At 45.1% G+C, this 26274-nt stretch overlaps 1 protein-coding gene across 2 annotated transcripts in view; it reads left to right on the plus strand.

The window, feature by feature from the left end:
* LOC146184021 (uncharacterized) overlaps positions 1-26274 on the plus strand; it is a 121171-nt gene that overhangs the window by 46493 nt on the left and 48404 nt on the right. For both annotated transcript variants that reach the window (XM_084609267.1, XM_084609266.1), the window contains exons 4-7: positions 7120-7440; positions 7926-8252; positions 15662-15747; positions 24693-24894. In XM_084609267.1, the coding sequence (XP_084465393.1) occupies positions 7120-7440; positions 7926-8252; positions 15662-15747; positions 24693-24894 (936 nt within the window). The remainder of the gene's footprint in view (positions 1-7119; positions 7441-7925; positions 8253-15661; positions 15748-24692; positions 24895-26274) is intronic.

A 26274-nucleotide genomic window follows, 5' to 3' on the forward strand; every position in this document is an offset into this window, starting at 1 on the left:
GAGCAACTCTGGTGCACTCATTTTTCTCCAATCTTTAGCCGCGGGAAAATGCTGCTTGGCCGGCCTGGTCCTGTCGCGGACGCCAAAATTGTCAGGTTCTTTTCTTTAAATCTTCTGGCCACCTTGTTCTGTGGTTTATTCAGAGACAGCAATCTAAATAGATGACCAGACCGACCAATTTAACGACGAATAATTTTATGTACACACATGGACGGGACGAGAGTAGGATGAAGAATAAACACAAAATTGTCTACAGTCACCAGTTCGTTGGGTAGGCAGGAACGTGAAGTCGGTGTAGACGCTCGCTCCGGTTGTTCAAGCGTTATATGGTCGCTCACATAGGGACTCGGCAGGCCTAGCGGAAGGCTAGGCCACCGAATGAGGCCCAGTGGAAGCACGAGGCCTCGGGTTATCGTACCACGGCCAATGAGTCCGGTCTCCCCGCTGTGCATAGGCTCAGCACGGCGCCGAATGCTCGTGCCAGTGAAGAGCTGGCGCTGTGGCACTCCCGGGCCCGACCATCGTTCCGAGCTTCGTGGACAACAGTAGAACAGGACAGGATACGGCCGGCAAGCCCCAAGTCTGGATTCCCGGGTCAGGCCTGGCAGAAGACGCACCGCTCCGAGCTCCTTGGACAGCCGATCGGCTCCGATGCTTGCTTGTTCTTCCCTACTCGTGCCTCGCGCTCCTCGAGCCAACCTCTCCGTTTTCCTCTTCTTCTTTCTTCAAACGTGGTTTTCCTTCTTCGTCTTGTATCAAATTCTCCCGACTCACACACATGTTCTTCACATGCACATAATGTTTTCAAATGCAACTAGGTGGTACTAATAATGAGCTCATAAGAGAATACAAAACGACTAAACATAAAGACGCGACAAGTAATAAAAAGGTTGTTCTATTTAATTTCGTTGTTTCAATACCTAGAATTTTACAAAGACAAGTGGAAAAAGAGATAAAATTGTCAACCGCTAATTTGATTTTAATGCAGCCAGGCTTTAGCGATGGAGGCAGGAACCTGATGGGAAAAGCACAAGCACAGGCAAGTATATATTAAGAAAGGGACAAGGCAATATTTTTAAGGCTGATGTGGTCCACAGCACAATATTATGGAGGCAGGATTAATAGTAACCTAGCAGAAGTACCACTCGGACAGAAGTCTTGGCAGGCAGACAATGCTTGTGCTACACTCTCATTACTCATGGAATTGACGATTAATTCAGAAAGAGCATATATTGAGAGACTAGCACTTAAACAAATTGCAGTCAAACCTTTCACCACAGCGATCACGCCTTGAAACACCGGGTATCTGAGCAACTGCCAGAACACATGAAGTGCGACGTTTAAGGTATGCCTTGTGATCCCTCGCTGTCTTTTGTCGCGAAGTTCTCTGCACTGCCACCACACCATATCGCTCCTCAGGTGGTCGCACTCACAAATCACGCAGACCGATAATTTGAAAGCATAGCGGTACTTTCTTAAATGCCCAGTCTCGTGCAGCTCAGCCGCTGTGCTAGCCAAGGTCAATCTAGGAGACCGCTATTGCTGCACTTTGCAAAAATCGCGCATATCGATTATTGTCCTGTGAAAGCAAAGCATTTCCAAAGGGAGGACAGCTAGTGCTCTCGTGCGGCTGTAAACTTGCGTCTTGATTACTAATTATTTGAATCACTGCACAGCTGAAAAGAAGCCGTATGATGTCGTTTCAGTGCGTTCTGCAAATACAAGATGTCTCAGCTTGCTTCATCACCCATATTAATTGTGTGCCAAACTGCAGGTGAGCTAACCGCCGCCTATACTTCAAGTCCAACTCGTCATGTTTTTCTGCGCTCGCCTCGATGTGGCGGCCAAACGTGGCGCCCAAATTCTGTCATTCACGGCAATGGCAGTACATCCTATACGTCTTAAAACATCATTTTGGCATCACCGTATGATGTGTATGCAAGACATCACCATATGATGTGCATGCAAGGCGTATTTCCCGCTACACAACCTCAGCTAATCAGACTTCAGGAAGCGCCCCTTGACAGTAAGCAGTGCACTTCACGCCATGTTTAATACTGGCACAAGAGTTTTTTATTCTCTATGATCTATACCTTCTATTTCCCTCCACAATTGCTGATGTTTACCATGCAAGCATAATAAATAGCTCTGCTATAATGTGTCTTCAAGGGGATGTCATTTTAGCGTCACTGCGAAAAACCATTTCAACCGCTTAGAATTTGGCGCCTCAAATTTGAAACATGTGACTATTATGAGAACCAACCAGAGGAGCCATAAGGCGCCCACAGCAGCCATGCGTGTTGAGAATAGGGCCCCAAGGCAGCACCGTAAGTCGAGTGCGGCTTCTTAAGTGCAAGACTCGCGCGCAGGTGTCAAGCGACGGCAGGTAAATGCAGAGAATTGAGCTGTGCTCATGTTCTTCCTCACCTCTGCTGCCTTTGTTTTGTGCTATGTTCCGCCACGTGCGAAGAAAACGCTTCCAGCGGCCTTTCCGGCCAAGAAAAACCTGCTCGAAGTTCTGTTTGTGTTGACGGCACAACAGCTGCTTCTATAATGTGTGCCATCCATCTAGGACAGCATGCCCCAATAAATTTTGAGGGCACTCATATCTGCTTCAGTGGGAGAATTTAGAAAGAAGTAGCGTTTGTTCCTGCTTATGTTCCCAATCTATGTGATATTTTGTCATATTTACTCCGGTATTATGCCCTCACTGTTTTGTTTGGTGAGTTTGGTTCAAAGTTCAAATGCGATTCAGGCTATTAAAGATGCGGTAACCGATGCCTTCGGAAATTTCGACTACCTTTGGATGCGAGAGTTGGACTGTGAAAAAGGCTGACCGCCGAAGAATTGACGCGTTTGAATTATGGTGTTGGCGAAGACTCTTGAGAGTTCCTTGGACTGCCAGAAGATCAAATCAGTCGATATTGTCGACCATATACCCTGAATGCTCATTGGAGGGTCAAATTCTAAAGTTAAAGCTCAGCTACTTTGGTCATCTGATGAGAAGAGAGGAGTCGCTGGAGAAAGATTTGATGTTGGGAAAGGTTGAGGATCGCCGGAGAAGGGGTAGGCAGCGAACGCGATGGTTAGATGGCATCCTTGAGGCACTGCAGATGAAGTTATGTGATGTTAGGAAGATAGTGAGAGACCGGAAAGCGTGGCGTGGCATGGTCTATAGGGTCACGAAGAGTCGGACACGACTGAACGACTGAACTGAACTGAACTGGGGTTCTTAACGCGCAATGACATCGCATAGCACACGGATGTCTTGTTTTTTGCCGCCTCGATCGAAAAGTGGCCGCCGCGGATGGCATTCGTTCCCGCATCGTTGGGTTCAGCAGTCCAGCGTCGCACCCACTGTGCCACAGCGGCAGGGCTCGTCACTGTTTGATAGTCATCCTGAATCACGTCATACCTCTTCGTCGCTTGACTCCGGTGTGATGCCGTAATTTCTGCATGTCATGTCACATGACGTCCGTGTGACATCCTATTACCTTTTGTGTAGTCATACTAAATTTCTTGACAATTTTCACGGGAATCTGGTACATCAATGCTTTTTGCATGTATTCCTAAATGAGGTCACGCTTTTTTCTCACATGACAATGGTGTCACGTCATGACTTTTCTGGAAATCATCCTGAATCACTTGACATTTACTTGCCACGTGGGTTATGTGTTACGTCATCTCTTTTTGCAAGCCATTCAGAGCATTGTGAAAGTTCTCTGTCACTATTACAAAATGATGTCACTTTCTTGCTATTCATTCTGCTTCACGTGGCATTCCTTTGTCACGTTACTCTGGTGTGACATATTCACTTTTTGCACATCATCTGGTGGTAAGTGGCGCTTTTTGTCATCACAAATCACGTGGCACGTTTTTTATGATAGCCGTGACGTCACAAAATTATTAAGTTGCAGATATCTCATATGCCGCTATATAAATTATGTTCCACCTCTATCATTTGGTATCTCATGACATTTCATGACGTGAAATCACTAGACATGATTACAAGACTTGTTAAAACGTCATATCACTAAGTATAGCGCGATAAGGCTTAGCATTGCACTTTTAAGGATGACATATGAGTACTGAGGTGATATACACCTTCGTTCGACGTCACGTGTTATTTTGGGACTATGACTTGCTGCTACACATTCTGCCGGCGCTTCCGGCGACGCCTTTCCCATCTCGTAAGATATGTATGGCTTTCGCCTTAATAAATTGTTAATTGGGGGCCCTCGTCGCATTTAGATTGAGGCAAAATCGTGATAATCCCCCGTCGCGGCGGCTCAGTAGATAAGGCACACGATTAATGAGTCTCGGGAGACAATAAGACGCGCCCGGGGCGGCCCTGCGTAACGCGGGAAAAACGCAAGTTGTACCAGTCTGCTCTGTACTGCTAGTGAATTTTAAAGTTCCCAAGGTGGCCGCCAAGTTACTCTGGACCCTATACCACGGTGTTCCGCATAGCATGTCTCTCTTTAAAATTTTAAAGCTCGTAAGCACAGCTAATCCTGCCTTGAAACAATTTGTACGCATTCAACTTAGTTTGCGGTCCTAAAAACAGCATGTTCTCATTTGCATGCGCAAGGAACGACCATCTGCATTGAAGGAAGTGCGCGTTTCAGCAGCGCAGTGGCTGAGTGTTCGGGCGCTGTAAAAATGAAGAGAGCTAGGTGCTGCTCCTGCCTTGTTGCAGACGGCACGAAAGCACTACATGCAGGCTCCACTGCGCCTGCGTCGATTTCGTTTAGTGCGGGACCGCGATAGATGCACTGGCGCTCCGCGGAGCGCTGCCACGGTAAACCGTGTTTGTGCTTAGAGTGGACATTATGTACAATATTGCTAAACCATGCTTATTAACACAGCTTTCACTCGTATCCATAGGTTCAGCCTTGTTTAAACCATAACCATTTTTATTCAGCAAAAATGGTAGTCTTTTAACGTAACAAAATTCAGTATAACGCGCGAAAGCCTTTGTGCACAAATAGAAGTTGATGGAGCCGACGTGCAATGCACCGCAAGGCAGTGCGTTGCAATCTGGATACGGGTGATCGGTAGCGGCTATAGCTACACGGCGTAGCGTATAGCTTGTAGCATATACAAAAATGTGGTATATGCTACAAGTACTGTTTATGTCAAGAGTTAATGTGCCAACGGTACAACCACAATTTTGCAGTTTTTATTTGGGGTTCAATTTGGGAAAGTGTAATCGCAGATTTTCCTGTCTGTCAGCAGTGGTGATGTCGATTTTCTCTCATGTTCGTTCGGCAAATTCTCTCTCTTTTCTTATTTGTGTGCTACCAGACATACTTATTTTTTTTGCGCACATTCATATAAGTGCATGTAAAGAATAATTTGTCGGAGTTCGTTGTTGCCTGCAGCGTTGTCGCAGCTGGAGCCTTTTTTAAAAGGGCATTTGTCGGATGTTGTAACCTGATTCCGCATGCTTACGTTATGGCTGAACTCGTTTGATAAATTTTCTGGAATGAAGAAATTTTAGTGAAATTTTTCTATGGTATGAAAGCGCAATTTTATCCCGTCCCTGTGGTATTTACTTGTTGTACTGCATTTATGTTAAAGAATGCAATAAAGAATAACAAACCGCTTTCTACGACCTTCCTTACTCGCTTCCTACAAGAATTTTCTCGGTATAAACACGATGCGCTCCGATAGTTGCTTTTTAAATGTTAACACTCACAGACGCAAATATTAGACCATGTTGGTACGCTCTGTACCTCAGGATTAGTGCTTTTGCACTACAAGTACCACATGACAGCATGCCCCATGCAGCCGCGATTCCAGCGCTCTTTTTCGTGACTTGGTCAAACGCTGCCATATTTCCACCTTGTGCGCTATGCCCAACAGTTTCGTTTTGCTGCTGGTTGTGAAGAGTTACCAGCTGGTGAGAGGATGCCTTTTTGGTGCATCGGCTTTGTTTGGCTGCAGCTGCTGGCGCTTCAGTACGAGCCAGCAGCCAACGCAAAGCTGGTTTGATAGCATCACAGAAAGGGCAAAACTGTTACGGGTTTGCCCATTCGCTGATGGGAAAGCTGTAATCACGCCGCATACGGGCGCATGGAGCGTGCTGTCAAGCGGTAATTTTCGACTTGGCGGGCTATCATTTATTCCGAATAATAAAAAAAAAACTGCAAGTGAGTTAGCTAAGTTTGCCAGATCAGAGCCAGCGCATATAAGAAATCTACTACCTAATTCTGACTGAAGAAAGAACAGCAACAGTTAACCCGCGACATTTTCTATGCACCATTTTGATTAGACCTGGCGCTCTGGTGGCATCAGGATTTGTTTTTTAATGATCCTTGCTAAACTCTTAAGGACTCCGGATTTTCAATTCTATACGTGTGTCTCGGAAAAGTTCACTTTTGGTATGTCTATTATTGCTCATGTCCTACTGCTATACGTGAGTGTGATTTGCATAAATGCATCGCTTGTAGATTACTAAATTATGCAACTGAGGCTTATAGCTTTCAACGTAAATCAGCATAATCATTGCACCTTTTTTAAAAATGACTTCAGTAATTTTTTTTGTGGTTCCTTTCATTCAGGTGCAGACCGTCGATGTGTTTGAGGTAAACTCTGCCTCATCAGTATCCTTCTCCAGACTGGATTTATTTTTGGGCTTGAAGTTCTCGTTCTTGTCGCACGGTTTCGCGCTTTCCTTTTGTTTAGCATGATGTTCACTGATATCAAGAATAGAGGTAAAATCATTTCAAGCTTGAAAACCCGATTACATTTAGAGAATAAAAGAGAAAACAAGCTGAGTTTGCACGTGTGCTCTTCGCAATAAAGTGAATTCTTCACTTTTTGGGCATTTTGTGGAGTAAATACTGCGTAACGGAAAACTTCAGAAGTTAAAGCTTTTTCGTCTTTTCTGCGGCAGCATTTAAAAAACAACTGCATATGCGGCGATTAAAGTTAGCTCCAAGTTAGCGGTTCTCTCCTCTGCCGCTTGTCTTTATCCTTGGTGCAACGGGCTGCAGTACTCATGAAGCCACTAATTGAAATGACGCGATCAAAGTTAAAGTTTACGTTGCTTTGATCGGTAGGTCTTTGTTTCGCTCTCTACAACTTACCTGGTAACTACTGACTTTTCTGCAGAAAGAGAGAGAGCGTATATAAGAACACTTTCCCTCAAGAGTGAAGCGCAACCAAACGGCTCAGTGCTCTTGTCCTGGTCTTGGAAGGAGCCACCAGAAAGGAGGTTGCTGAAAGGCTATCTCGTCAAGGGAGAGTCAACGCGCCACTCCTTCAGTGCGACAATTTCTCCAGCGCTCACGAGCTACCTGGTCTCCTGCCTTCATGGTTGGACCCACTACAGTGTGTCCGTGCAGGCGCTGTACGCAAGCCAGTCAGAAAACACGCAGGCTCGAAATGTCCTCGACAGGCCTGCGGAAACCACATTCTTCACACACTCTTCAAGTAAGGTTTACTATTGTGCATGCTGTTCTGGGGGAGCAAGTAAGGTCTTTAGCACGGATTGAGCATTGAGCAATGTGCATTGAGCACATTGAGCATTTAGCATTGTCTGAGCACCAAGCGAATGAAATAAGGGAATCAAGCGAACAGTAAGTAGGTTATTGTCAATATTTCGGACAAGCATTTTTTCTTTCCCTATATTTCAGTGTATTCAACTGGCGCTCCTTGAAAGTTTGTTAAAGCCACAAAGAACAGAATAAAAAAAAACACAAGGGAAAACAGGGAAGGAAGACAATAAAGGGAATCATTTTTTGTTATACATTTCAATGCGCAATGCGAATCCTATTTTGTTTCCTTACCTTTCCTACCGATCATCACAAACATCACTCGTCGGAAAGGAGCCTGAGAGCACAGTGCTGCTGCAGCTGCCATCCGTCTCGCGGCTTTGAAGTTGCGTTGGTTGCAATGTTTGTTGATTTTCTGTGCAGGACCATCAGCACCGGCTGATATCATCGTGCGTTCTGCGCACGCCGACAACTTTGTTATCAGCGTCGTGGGTCCAGTGATGTGGAACTCGGAGCCATTTGGCTTTGAAGTGCAGTGGACGGAGAAGAATGAATCTGACGGCGAACGCAAAGATTTCCCTTTGCCTCCTGGTTGGTCACGAGACGCAAACGTGCTCAACGTCACGCTGCCCTTACTGGCTGGTCGAAAATACAACGTGTCGGTTCGCGGACGAGGCAGAGGACATCCAACTCAGGGAGACGTGCTCCTGGGTTCCGTGCTGAGTGTAATAGTCGCCACGACACCGAGCGGTGAGTAACTAATTAAAATTAAGCAGCAGCCCGGCAAAAGTATTTGCTAAAAAAGATGGGTGCATTGCAAACCGTGCAACTCGCTAAGAACGGTCGTTGTGCGCCTTGTGGCTCCTCTGACTTGATTCTTAACAGACGAATATCGGTTTAGCACGATGAAAGACGCCTGTTTTGAAAATCACTTTTGGAACAATAGTAGCCCTAGCCAAACACTCTGTTTAAGGTCATGAGTGTTATCTGACCGTTAGTGTAAGTGACCTGGGTATTAGAGCACCTTTGATGTTCAAAACAAGAAGGTCCTCCTCGCAAACCCTTATCCATAGTTCTCACTCCACTTGCTATCCAGTGAGTGACGTCCGTGTACAGCTGTGAGTCGAGTTAAAATTGCGGTGAAAACAGCATGTCTGTTCGTAGATAACCGCATGGTGCTTATAAGTGGTGTGCGGCTGTCACCATAAACACGAGATACAGAAACACCCTTAGAGCGTGTGAGGGCAACAGTTCCGACTACTGAAGAAATGCCCTCAGGTTAGCACGACAAGCGCAGTTGGAATAAATTGCCGAGTGACAAAAGCGAGCGATCATTAAGGTGCACACCCAAATCACTAATTACAATACAGGCAAAGTGTTCTATATTATAGTGCACCACATGCAGATAAATAATTTGCAAATGCTATGATGTAGGCAGAAACCTTACACCAGTGCACGCAACATTACCTGTAATATTACCTGCAGACGACTGAATGGCAGCTGTGTATACGCAAAAACAACGGCGCTCGAGGCGCTGTTCGCGAACGAACGAAAATCAAGACGGCGACTTCCTTTCGTCGCCATTCGGGTCCACACATGTTGCCAGGTTTTTTCAGCGGTATGCCCAACAGTGTCAACGTAACTGATTGTTGCCGCCCACTGCTACTAATTTGCTACATGAGGTGGGCCTTGAGAAAAACGTTATTGCTTTATATTGCCTGCCTAACGCAAAAAAAAAAGAACTCGTGGGAAAAAGAATTTATTTTTGTTTCTGTTTGATTCGTAAAATACATATTGGGGGGAAGCGTACAGAAATTTGATCGTGGTAAATTTGTTCTTTTTGCTTGTGGGGACATTAGCACTTAGGTCGTTACTTGATAACTTTGTATTTAAAATCGCAATGCATAGAAATTAAAGACCCACTGGATGGTAGCGAATATTCAACGAGAATCTCTGAGCATAAAGTTTCGGGTGAAACTAAAAAACTATTTCGTAACTTTACAAACTTTATACACTCCTATTCCTGTATTTGAACCTCTTATCATATAGATAACAAAGTTGTCGAATTTACTAACGAGTACAACTATCTAAGAGTCAATAGTTTCACTCAGCTCTAACTTGGCGTCATTACATCAATTTCATTCTCGCAACTGCTAACCCCACATTTGGAAGCATCAAACATAGACTAAAGCAAGCCCCTTCACGAGTTAAAAAACTCGCGTGCACCACATTAATCAGACCCAAAATTGAATGCGCATCTACGATATGGGACTCTTGTCAAGACTATAACATACGTATTATTTAATCCTTGCAAAGCCGGGCTGCTGGTTTTATTTTTTAATATCTATTCCCCGTACTCTAGTGTTACGACAATAACGAATTGCGGCGAATAGGATCACCCGTCGCTAAGAAGGAAACATGTTAGGCTATCACTCTCTAATAAACTTTATCACCATGCATAATCATTTACATGACGATTTTTTTCAGGCACCATCAGTCATTTTCTATCGCCGAGATCACCCTTACAAAGTCAAGTGCTTAATGTGTCACTCAACTCATTACGCACAATCAAGACCTCAGTGTAATTGAATAACCTCCCGTCTGAATTGCCATGAAGTTGGCGCAGATCAGGTTTTCAAATTTCTGCGCAGTTATATCAGATTTGATGTCTGTGTGCTTTTGAATTTATAGTTATTTTGTTGTGCTAGTCTAACACCAATGCGTTTTGTCAATGTTGTTTTGTAATTTTTTCTCATCTTGTCTCGCTCTTTTTATTATGACTACCAAATGCCTTAAATTTTCATACTTTCTATTAATTTGCTGCTATTTTGTTTTGTTTAGTCTTTCCCTTTTTTGCGAGTACTTAAATTGCACTTCAAAATGATGTTTGCTTATTTTGCGGTGTTCTTTGCTACTTGTGCTGCTTTTGAGTTCTCAAGACATGTTGTTAGTGTTTTTCGGGTGCTCTCTTTATGTAATACTCTCTTCGAGTGGGCCCTTAAGGTATTTGAATAAATTATTAGATTTGGCGTGCCGCTGGTAGCCACGCAGAACGCAGGCGCGCAAGAAGGATCACTCGTGTTTGACTGCTACGGAGGAGATGAGACGAACGCACGCTTCACGCGCGTAAGTGCAAGAAATCAGCAGTGAGCCGACTGCTTGACTATTTCTACCGGCCGCTGGCACACTGGCGTGCTTGTGCACCTCGTGGCAAACATTATTGCGCCCGTTAACGCCAGCACAGGCTTGTACATACAATTACCACGGTACAAAACCTTTGTCACCGCCCCCCCCCCCCTCCCTCCCCCTCCGCGCCCCAATATTGGGCGAGTCTCTATTGGCGCGGATGAGTCTTAAAAGAAAGTCGGTCATTTTGTTTCCAGCGAAGCCTCTCTGCTTCTAGCGTCTTCCAAGGGAATTGAAGAAGGCTCTAAGCTACGCTCTCTCGGCAGGCGATGAGTACATTGTAAAGCACAGCTAGCGCGGCTCTGAGGCACTGGTTCGCTTGTTAAGCGGCGTCTGCCTCTGCAACGCAACCAGCAGACGGAATGAGGAGCGCTGCAGAGGGTAAAGAGGGCGAACGAGGAATGCAGCGGAGGATGAAATCACAACGATAGCGAACAGCGCGCTAGGAGTCATTCGAATGAAGAGGGTATAGCAATAACAGGAGGAGAAACTCAGAAGAGGTATATACGGCGAGGGAAGGTGGCAGCGTAAGGATGAAAGGAGTTGACCGAAAGTAGCGGGAAATGCTATGTTTCCTCTTTGGCGACGGGTGCAAGGTAAATAGATCACGAGGTAGTAGTGAAAATATAGATACGTAAGTGGAGACTGAGCGAGGTACACGTTTTGCGGCGCCAGCCTGGCATTTGGGATGCGAATATAACGCCATAAACAAAAATAAAAGCACGTGACGTTCTAATGGTGTGTACTTGAAGAGGATTTAAAAGCTTATATTTTATTCGTAAATAAAATAAAAGGCCGACAATGACGGAGGCTGTACGGTGTACTGAAACTTTAAAAATATTTGACACTGCATACTTTCATTCCATTTAACTCGACGAGCACTTTGACTGGTAACTTAAATACGTTTAAAAGATACGGCATTGGACTGGTTAATCCCCAGCCGACTTGTCCAAGCATCGTTCCACTTCGGTCGTCTTGGCCTTGTCTTTCGTCCGATGTCATGTAAGCTCAGGATGTGGATTATTTCTTCAGACACCTTCTTAAGTAAATGAGACCCTGATCTGGATGCTGCAGGCCTGTGAAAAAGGTTCTCATGGCGTGACTGATTTCACAAATAAAGAATGAGCGATAGGTATGTCAGTGCGGTTGATAGAAAGACGTTCTTTAGTGACTCATGATGACGTACCCTGATGCGTCAAGACATTAGAAACCTTGAACAGCAGGAAGGCGAGCTCTAATTGCTGCGATGTGCTGCAGCTGAGGGGAGGCACCGTGCTTTTGTTCGACACAACGCTCCATAGGCAATCGCCAAGGGTTGCAGTGTCCTTGCAGCTTCGCTCATATTTCGCATTACTAGATATGTATTCATCGGCTGATTCTTACTTCTCCGTCATTCTTATACTTTCTACAGCGCCAAAGGGTGGTTTCTTCCGACTGGTTTCTTAAGCGTCCACAGAATTCTTTTTAAAGAGGAACAAAATTTAGTTTTCCTGGAATGTCTATGCAGAGATATGGGGTAGACATTGTAGTCCACAGAAGACATAACTAGCGCTGTGCGCAAAGAAGGTCAAATGATTGCTAGGAGTGGTGTAACAGTGACTGATTAGTTGCGAAAAACTGGTCAGAAATATGCCCTCTTAGTTTTGGTGGCAGGCTGTTCAGTTCCTATTCTTTTGTGTATATCCGTGAATACTATTCTGGCTCTCGTGCAGCCTCCAAGGTCATAAATGGCTGTAATGGCTTCCAGCTGGATGTTGTGACTTAATGAGAAATACGCCCACTGAAAGCAGAGAAATCCACCTGCAGCGTGGCACACACTTCAGAGGGAGGGTTGTCTGAGAGGCATGTTTACCGGCGCAATACTTGGCGGAAACAATTCAGCAATAATGAAAACAGCTGTGCAGCCCGTAGATCACAGCAGCTATCGCAATGGCTGCTTGCTGCTCCGTGCCATAGCGCGAGCATGGAGCCCCACATCTGAGAGATAGTCTGCCCTGCACCAATTAGCGGAGAAATGTACAAGAATTGCTCGTCGATTTAGTTAAGGGGTGGGAAAACGATGGGCTTGTAATGTTCACGCCAGTGATGACACTACTTCTCGCGACGCGCCTGCTCTCTCGTGATGTCGGGTGCCTCATACCCTACTATCTGCCTCGGCCTGCTTTCCGGAGTCCTGTCTTCTGTTTTCATGCACAAACCAATATAAATGTTTTTGTCCTCATGATCATTGTGATGGTAAAACATTAAATTTGTTTCAGTTTCCTTTCATATCCGCTGCGCTGTCACCCGCTAGAGAGCAGTACAGCATAATCTACAGTGTCTGGCATAATGTCCAGTAAAAGCCCTAAGATTAAGTTCAATATTTCTAAACGATGACGGTCTGCTCTTCAGAAAGTGCAAACGTCAAATGTGAGTTGAGCCGAAGAAACTCATTTTTTCTTAACTTTTAACACTTTCGCAAAACATCAACTTCCTACCCTCTTGAAAAATTAAAAGCCGCAGCCACTTTCTAGCGCATGCGTGAAAGAAAGAGGTGCTAAACTGCGAATCTCAGGCCGCGGAACAAGTCAAAGCGACGGTGGCTCCCGCTCGGATTAAAGAGGCAAGAGGCATGCTTTTTATTTAGGCCGCGTTCATCAGGCAATAACCCAACAAATAACTGCAGGAAACAAGGAGGAGTCACAGACATTCTGGCAAAAACATCACAAGAGTGTGCGCACGCCCTGGCGACCGACGAATGTTAAGCCCATCGATGTGGGTTTACGCTCACGGCCTGCGGTCATCTTTCACTCACGAACGCAGTGCGAATAGATAGCGGTGGTGTCGAAATGGTTGAACCAAAACGTTTCTGCGAGCACCACAATTCGCACCAAAATACATGACATAAATAAGAGCAACAAACTCACCCATAGCTAATGGAATTCATGGTCTTTCCAGTCACAACAAAAGGACGCAAAAGGAAATTTAAGGCCACACCTCCGATGGGGCGCGCAGTGTGTGCCGTCGCCCCACAGGCATCCGGAGCACCGCGAGCATAACATCGCTTGGTAATAACGTGCGGCCGTCACTACGAGACGACCGGGGGATACTTGTGTACTGAATGCTCTCTCCATGCGCCTGCCTGCGCCCAGCCGCTTTGCTAATCCTTGTAGTTGAGCAGAAGACTCTTCTTTTTTTATGCGGAAGAATCAATACCTCCGATTCTCGATTTAGCCGGAGTGGCTCCGAAGCCTCCATCGAGAAAAGCTTCGAAATAATTAAAGATGGCTTAGCTCTTCTATGCCTGGATGTACGCAGTCAAAAGCAGTGACTACCTCGGGATCAGAAGAAGCTAATTTTTCTAGTCTTCTGCGCCGTTCGCCAGCAGCTAAACTCTCCTTCGCTTCCATGTCGAGTGCGTCTAAGTTCACCGGCGTTCTATAAATTGTTTACAGGAAAGGAAAGCCGCAGTATCTCTCACTCGCGGAAAGCAAGAAGCGCCGCCCGGCGGCGTCGGAGCGCAATAGTTCTCGCTTGGCCCTCATAGCTGACGGCAGATTGGTGACGTCACATCGTTGACGTCATCCTGAGTGACTTAAGAGAGAGAGAGAGAGAAGACTTTATTTAGATCGACATGGACCTCGGTGCAGGGGCTCAGCCAGGGGTTGGGTCTCCTTGCCGGCTCTCCTGCGAAGTGCGGGCAGGACGATCTTTCGTTGCTCCGCATTTGGGCTGCGAATGTAGGACTCCCAGGTAATTTGATGAAGGGAATCAGTTTCTTTAGCTCTCGGAGAATCGGGTCATTTCCAGGTTAGATCATTTTGACTCAGAGGTACGTTGCAACTATTTCAGTCTTTGGTACTTTCAAATTGCGCGCCACTCACAGTATCTATCACTTGCGGAATCCCGCTGTCATCCTCACAGTAGACAAGCGGAATTATGAAGAGCGTTTCACGACCCGGGCGTGGCGCTGGAGGTTCGATTCCAGGATGGAGACTAAATTTTGTTTTAATGAGGAGGAGTCGCACACCTGTTAAGCGTTGCTAGGTAACGCCGGCAGAGCTTTGCGACGGGGCTGCGCAGTTGGCCTTGGCTGTGACGTCACGGCGTACGACATACGGCACACGCGAAGCTCGGCTCCGACCCTCGTAGTGAAGCTTTTCGCTTCATAAAGAAAACCTCGCCGCCCGTTGGTCTCAAACCCAGGCCGAGGAAATGAGGTCAGCTTCGCTGACTACTGCGCCACCTCATTTATTTATTGCCGACTAACTTTCACAGCCGAAAAAAAATGCATAAATAGACATTGTAAAAACAACAACCACACTTTGGCTGTAGTTACATGACTGAAAGCGCTAGAGAGTAGCAAGTCTCTACACGTGCTGAGCTACCTACTTATTCCCATGCGCTGCGAAAGTCGTCTTGACGGTCTTCATTGCCTTCATCTCCTGTTACAAAGTTGCACTGACGACCGTAATTAATCCTCCTCTATCCTAACTGAATCCTAAAGCACTCGAATCCTGAATATTGCAGGACGTTGCAAACCCGAGCTCGAAAATGAAAGCTAAAGGAGTGAAAGAGTCTGCTTTTGTATGTACGTAGAGGTGTGGATATAAGTAAACGAAGCAAACTTTTTCGTTCAAATTAAAATTACGCATTCTGCACTGGAAATAAGAAAACAACAATTGTCCAAGTAAAAGGGCACTGGCGTCTATTACCGATTTGCACATACCACGATTGCTGGTTGTAAATTTGCAACGCATGAAAAATGTTAGAAGCAAATAGCGTGCTCCGTTTACTGCTGAACCGTCGCTTTTTTTTTATATCTTCTGCGGTCATTCGCGAAACTGCTTTAACAACTTCAGTGATCAGAGATCATTGTATTATTGTTCCTTGTGTGCTACAGGTTTTAGTTGTGGAAAGCGTGTGCAGTTTTCCGCGTAATGAGTGGAGTGTAGACAGCCAAGCTAATTTGGTTTTTTGCCTTATGCACGCAGCTCCTCTCCATGTGAAAACCCGAGTCCTGGACTCCAGGAGTGCTCTAATAGGCTGGTTTGCTCCTAGCCCGGCTGGGTATTTTAGGGTAAGTGCGATTTTAGTGTAGAAGCTTCTTTACTGTTTACTGTAGATCGTTTGCACTTGATAAAAAATAACCAGTGGATTTTGCAGCGCATGCATTCGCTGCTGTAGGCGCAACCGCTTGCTTTAAATACTCGCAATTTAGTTGGCGTCTAAGCAAGAACAAAAAAGTTTGTTGCAGTTGGTGTGATGATGCCGAAGTTTCCAACGCTGCTTAGAGGGCTTAGATGATTGGCGTGATTACTTTGGCTGAACGGAATTTAGCAGGAGTCTTGCGCGTTTCGGAGCGAAAATATGCACATATTAGTTCCCATTTTGTCATAGATATCTAAACCCCTCCGCTAGCAACATACTTGCGAGCTACCGAGAATTTGATCATACAAAAAGTTGTCCCGCTTCTTCGTTGGTTTTAGTTTTTTCAGCATTCTTCTTATTTCGAACGTTTTTTGCTTAATCATTATTTATGTGTCGTCACTTGAAAGAAAGCGCTCTTGTAGCGCAAAGTTTTTCTTGAAAAACAACAAAAAGGATGCCCTTCTCGAGTGCAGCATTTAAAAAAAGTCATCCCGAAGTGTTGTAGTAACTTTTGCCACTATGCATATATCCGACGTATTTGGAGAAAATCTCGGAAAGGCTTTTTTATTACATTTTTGCAGACATTTTATACACGCACCAAACCAGTCAATATATGCTTCCTCGGCCGGTTTGCAGTTTTTACCAATTATTTTCAAAAACGCAATCCTTTGGTTGTTGATACCAGCCTTAATACTTGAGAGCGAGAAATACTTGAGAAACAAAATTTTTCAACGTATTGGTAGATGGTGTCAATGCGTCAGTTTAGTTCATTAAGGCATCTCACACTATTCCAAATGCATCCAAATGGTTTTCTATGAAATTCTGAAATCCACGTGAGCGCATGACAAGCTTCTGATGCAAATTTGGAGCGCACTGGGAGCGTAGACTTTTATTTTATGGTCATAAAAGTATCTTACAATATTCCATATTTCATTAACACCATTATTCATTGCTTTTCTATGCGAGCTCTGACTGCTCGGCACAAGCAAATGAACAAAATTAGAACAAAACTTGGTTACGCATCGTAGGCTTGGACCACACCCACGAACGCGTGCATTACAGCATGTTACAATATCGCACAATTTTATTGCGATTAAAAGTTGTTCCAGAAAACTGAACTTGGCTTCCCGTAGTTGGCACGGACCACCTACTTGTACTCTGTTGAGCAAGATGCGTCACACCAAGTAGCTAAAGAAGCCAGACAAAGGTTTTAATGCAAACGATGGGAGGGAGGATACCAGTAGGCGCTGGTGTTCGCGCTTTTGGCTGCTTCTCATGGAAATGTGCTTCTGAAGGAGCGACGCACAAAGCTTAAATAGATAGATGGATTTATTGAAAGGAAAAGGCGGAGAGGTTGGCCGGAGTAAATCAAATCTGGCCTGCTACTCTGCACTGGGGAAGGGGAAGGAGAGAAGAAATAAGGTCATGATGGGTGACGATGTGGGAGAAGGCATATGAAATATATATACAGACACAGCAGCTTGATTTACAAGCGCGAATCAAGTCCGCTGGAGCTCAAATAACGGGATAGAGCACGCACTGCCTGGACGCCCTTCCCCTTGTCCTGCCAAGCGCCCAGCAGCAGTTCCTCCGACAGAAGCCTCTTGTCTAAACGCTTCAAGGAAACGGCTAGCACACTTTTTTCGCACGCATACGCTGGGCACACCAATAATATATGGTCCACAGTCTCTGGGATGCCACAAGTTGAACATTCCGGCGAGTCCATCTGTCCAATTAAATGTAGGTACTTGCGCGTGAAAGCCACGTTTAAACGAAGTCGATGTATCAAGCATGTCTGATGACGCGGAATATCACGCGGAACATAAAACTTAAATGTTTGCCCGAGCCTTCTTAGACGAATATGTCGGGCGCCTGGCTGGGCCCAGTAAGCTGCTGTAGCATTATTCATACAACTCGTAAAAAGGCACGTCGTGTCCGCTCTTGAAAAAGGCACAGCTGTTTGGAGGCCATTGATGAGTGCGCTTTTCGCTTCAACATCGGCCTGTTCATTCCCATGGAGCCCGCAGTGGGCAGGGATTCATTGAAACATTATCCTGTGGACTTGCAGCAGGGCAGATGTGAGGAGCTCTATAATGTTTAGTGCCAGGGACTGATAGGCAATGTGGCGTAAGAAGTTTTCCAAAATTTGTAATGCACTCTTTGAGTCCGTGAATATACACCTATTTTGAGGTGGTTCCCCACATATGTAGCGAATAGATTCCCGAATGGCTGCAAGTTCAGCAGCGGTTGATATAGAGGTATGTCCCAAAAGGAAATCAGAGCCGTTTTCTGAGTTGGTATGACCACAGCTGCAGCGGACGCCTGTGCTGGCACAGATCCATCGGTGTATACGTGATTATAATTAGAATATTCTGACCAGATGTGCGCCAGAGTAAGTTGTTTGAGTCCATTAATTGGCACCACTGATTTCTTTAGTATTTCGGGAACACGAAGGTGCGCCAAAGGTTTATCCATCGTCCATGGTAGTTGGGCGGGACGATATGGGAGGGCGTATCCTGTCGGTACTTGCGACTGATGGCAGCGGAGTGCACTTGCAAAACTGCAATCCGGCCTCTCATCCAGAATCTTGCTGAGTGGGTGAAAACAGTGTCTTGTAAGTGCTCGTAAATATACACTAAGTGGTTCGTGTGACAAGTATATGGATATTGGGCGAGCATGTGCCTCTTCAATGGTGCCTTTGTTAGAGATGCATCTAGGCAGTCCAAGGCATATTTTCAGTGCCTGCGATTGTACGCTCTCTAAAGTCCGCAAGCATAAAATGCTCATACTAGAGAGTACAGAAAGACTTTACCGGATGTAGACAACAAACAGTCTCGTAAAGCAGTATTAAGCAGCGCTCAGTTGGACCCCATTTGATGCCAGCTATGTAACGAAGTACATGGCAAAAATTAATTAGCCTTTTCTTCACCATAGTAATATGTTTAGACCAAGATAGTCAGTGGTCAATAATTACTCCCAAAAATCTGTGCCTGGAGACGTATGCTATTACGACTCCATGAAGGGTAATCGGGTAGCAGCTGACACATTTTCCCGTAAACGCAATCACTGCACACTTTTCTGCCGCTAAGAATACACCTTGACCCCGTAAGTACATCGATGTCGATGACTTAGCTCGTTGCAATCTCGCACGTAGTTGTGGGCGCGTCGAACCAGAGGCTCAGATGCAGATGTCGTCAGCATATGCACTTATGCGGATGTTAGCTGGCAGTTCACTCACCAGGCCAATTAGCTCAACGTTAAATAAAGTTGGGCTGAGGACTCCTCCCTTTGGAACTCCATGACCGACCTGAAAGCGGGTAGTATCTCCTTCAGGCGTAGTCATGTAAACAGAACGGCCACTGAGATAGCTTACAATCCACAAGTAGAGCCGGCCACCAACTCCCACGTCGTCAAGTGCATCAAGAATAGCATAATGGAGGATGTTGTCGTAAGCTCCCTTTATATCTAAAAAGACAGCAGCTACTAGTCGACGGTGACGCTTTTCGTATGCTACTGTCGCCACAAGGTCGATCACGCTGTCAATGGAAGAGCGTCCGCGGCGAAATCCAGTCATCATATTCGGAGAAAAGTCATTACTCTCTAGATACCACTTAAGTCTTGTCAGCACCATTCGTTCCTTAACGTTTCCAACACAGCTTGCTAGGGCAACTGGCCGGTATGAGGTAAGTTCGAGAGGAGGCTTTCCAGGCTTCAAAAGAGCAACCAGGCGGCTAATCTTCCAAGGTTCAGGAACAATACTAGGAGCCCATATATATCACTGAAACAATTAAGTAGTGCAGTTCTACCATCCTTTCCTAGGTTTGATAAGGTTGTATAAGTAATCCCGTCAGCACCAGGTGCAGATGAATGCCGACAAGAAGCAAGAGCGGCGTCTAATTCAGCAATTGTAAAGGGCACGTCGTATTGATCATTCGGCGAAGGTGGCGCAAAAACCTCTGAAATTGGTAACTGTGCCTGGTTTGTGCCCAAACTATTTTACAAAAATCTTCAGCTACGTCAACTATATTGCGGCGTTGATAAAGGGCCAGGGCACGAAAAGGGTGCCTTTCTCGCGGAGGTGTGCGCAAGCTTCTCGCAACATGCCAGATACGCGACAGGGGCTTACGGGGATCCAGTGATGAGCAGAACTGCCTCCAACGTTGTCGTCCTAACCTCTCCAGGTGGCGTAGAACGTGTCGTTTAGCTTTGCGAGAAAGTGCGAGATCTTGCGTGGATTTCGTTCTTCTGTACTTCCTTTCAGCTCGCCGACCGATCGCGCGAAGCCGCTCGAATTCCACGTCGTTGCTGGACACTGACATCGGCACACAAACATAGCGAGTGTTCTCACTTAGAGAGGAAGTAATGAGGCCCTCTATTTGAGATGGTGACTGGAGGTCCACGCTGGAAATCTCCACCGATGCCCTAAAGGCGGGCCAGTCTGTGTATTGCACACGAGGCGAAGTGGCAGGTGCAAACCACTTGATGCATACGTACGTTGGTATGTGATCACTCCTATGTGTTTCCACATCTCTACACCAAGAAACAGAGGGATGGAAGCTTCTGGAAACGTACGCCACATCCAAGCAGCTGCTGTAGGTTGTTCCGCGTAGAAACGTCGGTGAGCCGTCGTTTATATTGACGAGATCTTGCGTATGCATAAAGTCTGCCAGGTCTCTTCCTCGATTGCTCATTATAAAAGGGGAGCGAAACCACGAATGCTACGCATTTCTGTCTGATCGGCTGATCAATCGCCTGTCGATTTGTTCTGTGCTGTGAATAAGATTTTCAAACAAGAGTTCAGCAGCGTTTCAGAAATGTAATTCACTGAGTAGGCTCACGGAATTGGCATTTAATTTACTGTTTTCGACGTTTTGATACACTATTTTCCTTTTAGCGTTAGCACTAAACAAGCTATGTTGGCACTTCTGACATAGCTTGCTGCTTTTCTTGTTCATTTATATAATATTCAGTGTAGTTCTCATATTTGTCTTCTAGGCCAAATAATTCTTGGAAGGTATGTTAGTTTGATGCGTGCTTTTTGTCAAAGTATGTTAGTGCGAAGTCACAAGAGGCGTCAAGGTTGCACGATGAGAAGTAGTGGATCATGCCTTAAAATTATATTCAGAAGTGCATCTAGTATTCCTACTTATATACATCTGCAAACAAATTTGGAGGAATGAGTGGCTCGCTTTGAGACATATGCAAAGGGAGCCAAAAACTACTCACAGCAGTGAAATAATAGGGAATGTTTCGTAGTGTAGCTCAATGGGGCTTAGTAACGTAGTCATGTGGATAAAAGTAGAAAGTAGAAGAAAAAATAACCAAATGCTGCTGACGGGATCCGAAACCTGGTCCTCCCAAGGTGGTCGTTTCAGATCACTCGCCCATTTGTCGCTTACTCTTTGGACGTGCTGTGCTTCATAGAGTATATGGCATACTACTAGGCAGCGTCTTACGCGAAAGCATATACGGCTTGGAAATACGCCGCCGCTCTAGGCGGTGGTCCAGGAAAATAAGGTGGACACTTAAAGGCCCACTGTCCACCCTCCGGTAGAAAATATTTTCTTCCCCGGTGACTGCGAGACTTCGACCCCAAAACGCAATGCCGCAAAATATTTTTGAAAAGAGTAGCTAATAACGCAATTACAAACACCGCAATCACCCGATTCGGTTGTGGTTTTCTCCTTCCGTTTCCTCGCCAAGGTTTTTCACTCTCCTGCCCAGTCGTCTAGCCTCCGCAACAAAAATTCCCCTTCCTCCTCCGCGTTTGGCGGGAGGTTGGGCGTGGCACTCCGCGTGCGCGAAAAAAAAAAAAAACGGGCGAGCGAGCGCGCGCCCCTGGATTCAGTCCGGCCGTGGCAAGGGAAAAGCGCGCAGCAAACGGTGGACACAATTAGTGGTGTACGCCGGTCCTTCACCCGTCAGACAGCGAGACGGACCAATGGATGTCGTTTTGAACTCCAAAGCCAGCAATGCGGCTCGTAGAGAACGGGGAAGCTGGTTTCGCGAAGGGAAGGATGAGAAAGCTTTGATTTGTGTTTTTGCTGCTTTGCGGCGCGCGTATCGCTGTAGCATTTTGCACAGACTATCTCCGGTACCTGATCGAAGCAGTGGGCTCCTTTGCCTAAAAGGTCCTTCCCTGGACAGTGGCCCTTTAAGATAAAGTGTACACTTAAACTTCGACTTCGTGTCTCTGGTAAGGAAGCGTTAATGTATTTCATTTTCAGGCTTCCCCAGCGGTTCCTCGCTGGCGTATTTGCACTTTCTTTTCAAATAGGTTGCACATGCAAACTGGCTATTGTGTGTACTTTCAAGACGAAGCTACCCAGAAGCACAGTACACACCGACACAATCCACTCTCATCAAATTAGAAAAGAACTTTAAAAAGTGCAGTAACGAATGTTGTGGCCTTGCTTCAGTTAACTAAACATTTTTTTTATTTTTGTGAAAAAATGAAAGAGTTAAAATGAGATTCGTTCAAAAAGCACGAGAAAGAGAATAAAAATTATTCGTCGCGAAAATTCCTACGTCTAATGAACTGCTCGAAATCTGCCGACAGAAAAACGGCGTAATTCCAGAGCAGCACGTTTCTGGAAACGTAGAGACATGGACGATGCGCTTTAGATTCATACGACGGGCTTTTATAAAGTTCTTAATATCAGTACCACACATTTATAAAAGGTGCACGAAAGAGGCATGCAAATGAACATAACGTACATCTCTATACTTTTAGCGGATTAAGTAAACATTGCTCAATATGTGCCGAAAAGCACCGCCTAAAGCATCAAATCAACAATGCCAGTTTTATCTAAAATGTTGAAGCACTCTTAGTGATCCACTTTCCGTATTTAAATTGCCGTCATTCAAAGAAGAGTAATGCAGAGCTATATGCGCTCTACACTGATGACGCCTCCGTTTATAATATTGTCATTAGATGGCGCCGATGATTTTACCTCGGTCAAACGGCGTGACCGACAGTCGCTCGATGGTGAACCACTAATTGCTGCAAGAGGTAAGACCGTAATGCGCGCTGACTGGCGGATAAGTATAGACTAAAAGGTCGAACAGGGTTACATGAGTTCAGGCTCAGTGCGTATATTATTGACAATAACTTGAGCATGGCGAAGTGGGCAGCGTGCGTGTGGAAATCTGCCTACTTCATCAGACTGAACCGGCTCACTCGGCAGGCGTGATCGTGACAAAGGGGGCTTTCATAGGGGATGAAATATTTCACCATCCTTCATATTCACTCCAACGCCCCCGAGGTAATTTTTGCCCTTCCCTTACACGTGGAACGCACTGCACAATAAACATTTGTAGGGCGGCGAGGAGGTGATTGCTCAGGTGGATGCACTTCATGACCTATCCTGCTGAGCAGGTCTGCGCCAGCTCGTCCACCAGTGGCGGTAGTTCATGGTGCTGGGCAGAGGATATGTAAACAGAGATGAAATTTTCAGTCAAATCTCATTTGTGCAACTATATATATTCCTTCATGCAACAATAAAAATTATATGAAATCCCCACGTAAAGATGAAATGACAGAAAATGTAGAACAATACGCATTTCTTCCCGCTGCATTTCTATCATTTCGGGCTTAGCTTGACTAAATTTTAAATATGGTGAGTTACTTTCGGGCTCTCCTTCACTACGATAAACATTACGTTACTTGAAGCACTTTCTCAGGACATGTTTTCTTTCTGTGGACATAAAAACATTCGCTCTGACTCAAGCAGTGCACGGGAAATGAGGCTCAATATAGGGAAGGACAAGTAGCGGAAAGACCAGAGGAAAAGAAAAATGAAGCACGACCTAATGCTTTCAGGTGTTTTTCCTTTGTGAATGTACCTTGTGATCTGTAAATAGTTTTGCATATCATGCATAATTATTCCCCGGCGCTGCGATAAATTGTCCTTGTAGATAGCAATCGACCATTCAGAATCGTCCATTGTCTCGTTGATGCGTGCTTTCTCGAAGCCGAATTGAATGTGAACAGAGTAGCTTTGCTGCTGAATAGGATAAAAGTTGTTTATTTATATACCGATTTGAATACGAATCAAACAGGGATGAATAGAATCAAATCCAAATTTAATTTTTTTTAATTACCGCAATCTGGGCAAATATTCTCAACGAGCAATCATGCGAAGCATCGAAACGCTAGGAATGGGGCTGCGGTATAGGACGCAAATTCTTATCAAGTTACACAGACAGCGAACAAAATAGGCACACTGAAAATCAATAAGGGGTCCCAACACGTAATTAGTATATCATCTATCACAGCCACGTTTTGTGCACAGTAAAGCCACATTTCCTGTAAATGATGACAACACGTGACTCTATATGCCACTATACGTGAGACGGATGAAAGCTCCGTATCAGCCATAGCCCCCAGTTCGGATGTGAAAGGCAGATTTGCTTAACCTACCTTGTCCTTCTTGAGCCGTTCAGTATATGCGGACATGTGTAATGAACATGATGAACGCCGCCGCGCTAGCGGACCAAGTCACGCCGTTCAACCTTTCATCCAGCGCATACCAAACCAATGCAACGCCGCACGTGGTGTCTGTGCTCTCCTTTTGAAAGTGTAGGGGAAAAAATAAGAGGACCGCAGACCTTATTCCGACATTGTGAAAATTATTGAGAAACATTCAACAGTTTATTCGATTTGTCTCAGATATTTTTCACATGCACTGTTCAATTCGTTCCGCCACCGAGCTTAGGGATATTTTTAATTCGGAATTTGAAATTCTTGAACGGTTGCTCCTCTCCATCGGTGCCACTTTAGCCATATTGCACGCATACCAGCGAAGTAAAGTTTTCATCCTCCTTCAAAGAACGAGGAGTCTTTATATATGCACTATATCACTTGCTTCTCAGGTTGAACTTCGTGACACTACCGACAGAGGATCCAATGCGATCTCCATCGTCAAAGTGACCGGAAGCAGGAATGGGTCCGCAGACCACAGTGTTCCTCTGCTCGACCTCAGGCCGTTGAAGAATTACACGGCAAGAGTGCAAGCCTGCCTTGTAACCACTTGCAGCGAAATGGTTGAGGCACAATTTGAGACGTCGCAAAAAAGTAAGTGCACCAATAAATAAAGTTAAAAATACTGCTGCTAATAGCCATCAAGTCTGCAATTGTGCGTGGATGACATGAAATGAACAATGAAAGCTGTTTCAGTGTGAGTGCGTTTGTTGAGCCAAATGAAAGGCATGGGCACAAAATAAAGCGAATATAAAGATCATTGCCTCTTGGCAAGCCCGTCACCAATAAACATATTTTTATGATATATCAAAATGCCACAACATAGCATAAAATTCTACTTACTTTTCTTTGATGCTAGAAAACAATAAAGTTTAAGGGGTGGGCGCGAACATCTAAACAGCGACAAATTAAAAATTTTGCTCCCTTGCAGCACAATATAGACACATGCTCAAATAAATAGGAAAAACCAATGTTTTTCCTATTTATTCGAGCATGTGTCCTGAATAAACTTTAGTTGTAAATTAGCGCTAGTCCTTGTTTCCCTCGGCTCGTTCCTGTGTCTACGCGCAAACTTTTCAGTATGCATTTCAACCACCTTGCCAGACTTTACACTCTTTTAAGATCAAGGAGACAGTTTATTCGTGTTAGTAATGTAATAATGGTAACAAACACTTCTTAATTCGTCTCAGTAGTCATGTCTGGTTGTTCCGTAAAGTGGAAAGTCACGTCATGTCCACCTTCAAGGTTTATTGACTTTGAAGTAGGAAAGCATTCAAGTGCAGGTTTTTGATAACGCAGCTATGCCCTACAGTATTCAGCCATTTATTACCCAGCTTCTCTGCTTTCCCAGATGTGTCGCTATGGGCAATACCCGCTTTTATGTTGTTGTTTTTTTAGTACAAGCGGTGACCAGCGCAGATCAAAACGAGTCTACCAATAATATCACCGATAAATATCTCACTGCTTTACGTAAACATGTGCGAAACCTCTCCATGCGGATACTGCCGCGCAACCAAAGGCCCGTTGCTGAATTTCCGACAGGCTTTTAGGCGGTTTGATTTATGAAAAAGGAAAGACGCAGTATCTGTCACACTAGCTTCTATGGACACCTGATCCGCGCCGTAATGGATGGGAAGAAGGTGGTAGTGAAAGGACAGAGAGAGAAATAGGTGCCGTGCGATATCAGTGCACATTGAAAGTCCCCAGGTTATGAGGCGAGGACATTGACATAAAAGTGGGAAAATAGGTTTCAAAAGTATAATAGAGTTCTAGGAATTTCAGTAAGCAGGAAACGTTTGGTAAAGCGAGTATATTGCTCAGCGTATCTACACTGTGATCAGAATAGTATTATCTATGTTTGCAGCTTATGGGCATTTGCAAAGCAGTAATTCGGTCTAGGGCCTGAAATGGAAACAAATGAAATGACCATCGCTTCACCTGCACTATAACATGTAGGTTAGGATTGAACGCGTC

Source organism: Amblyomma maculatum, chromosome 7 (genome assembly GCF_055883805.1).
Source record: "Amblyomma maculatum isolate TAMU_Amacu chromosome 7, ASM5588380v1, whole genome shotgun sequence".
Taxonomy (NCBI): domain Eukaryota; kingdom Metazoa; phylum Arthropoda; class Arachnida; order Ixodida; family Ixodidae; genus Amblyomma; species Amblyomma maculatum.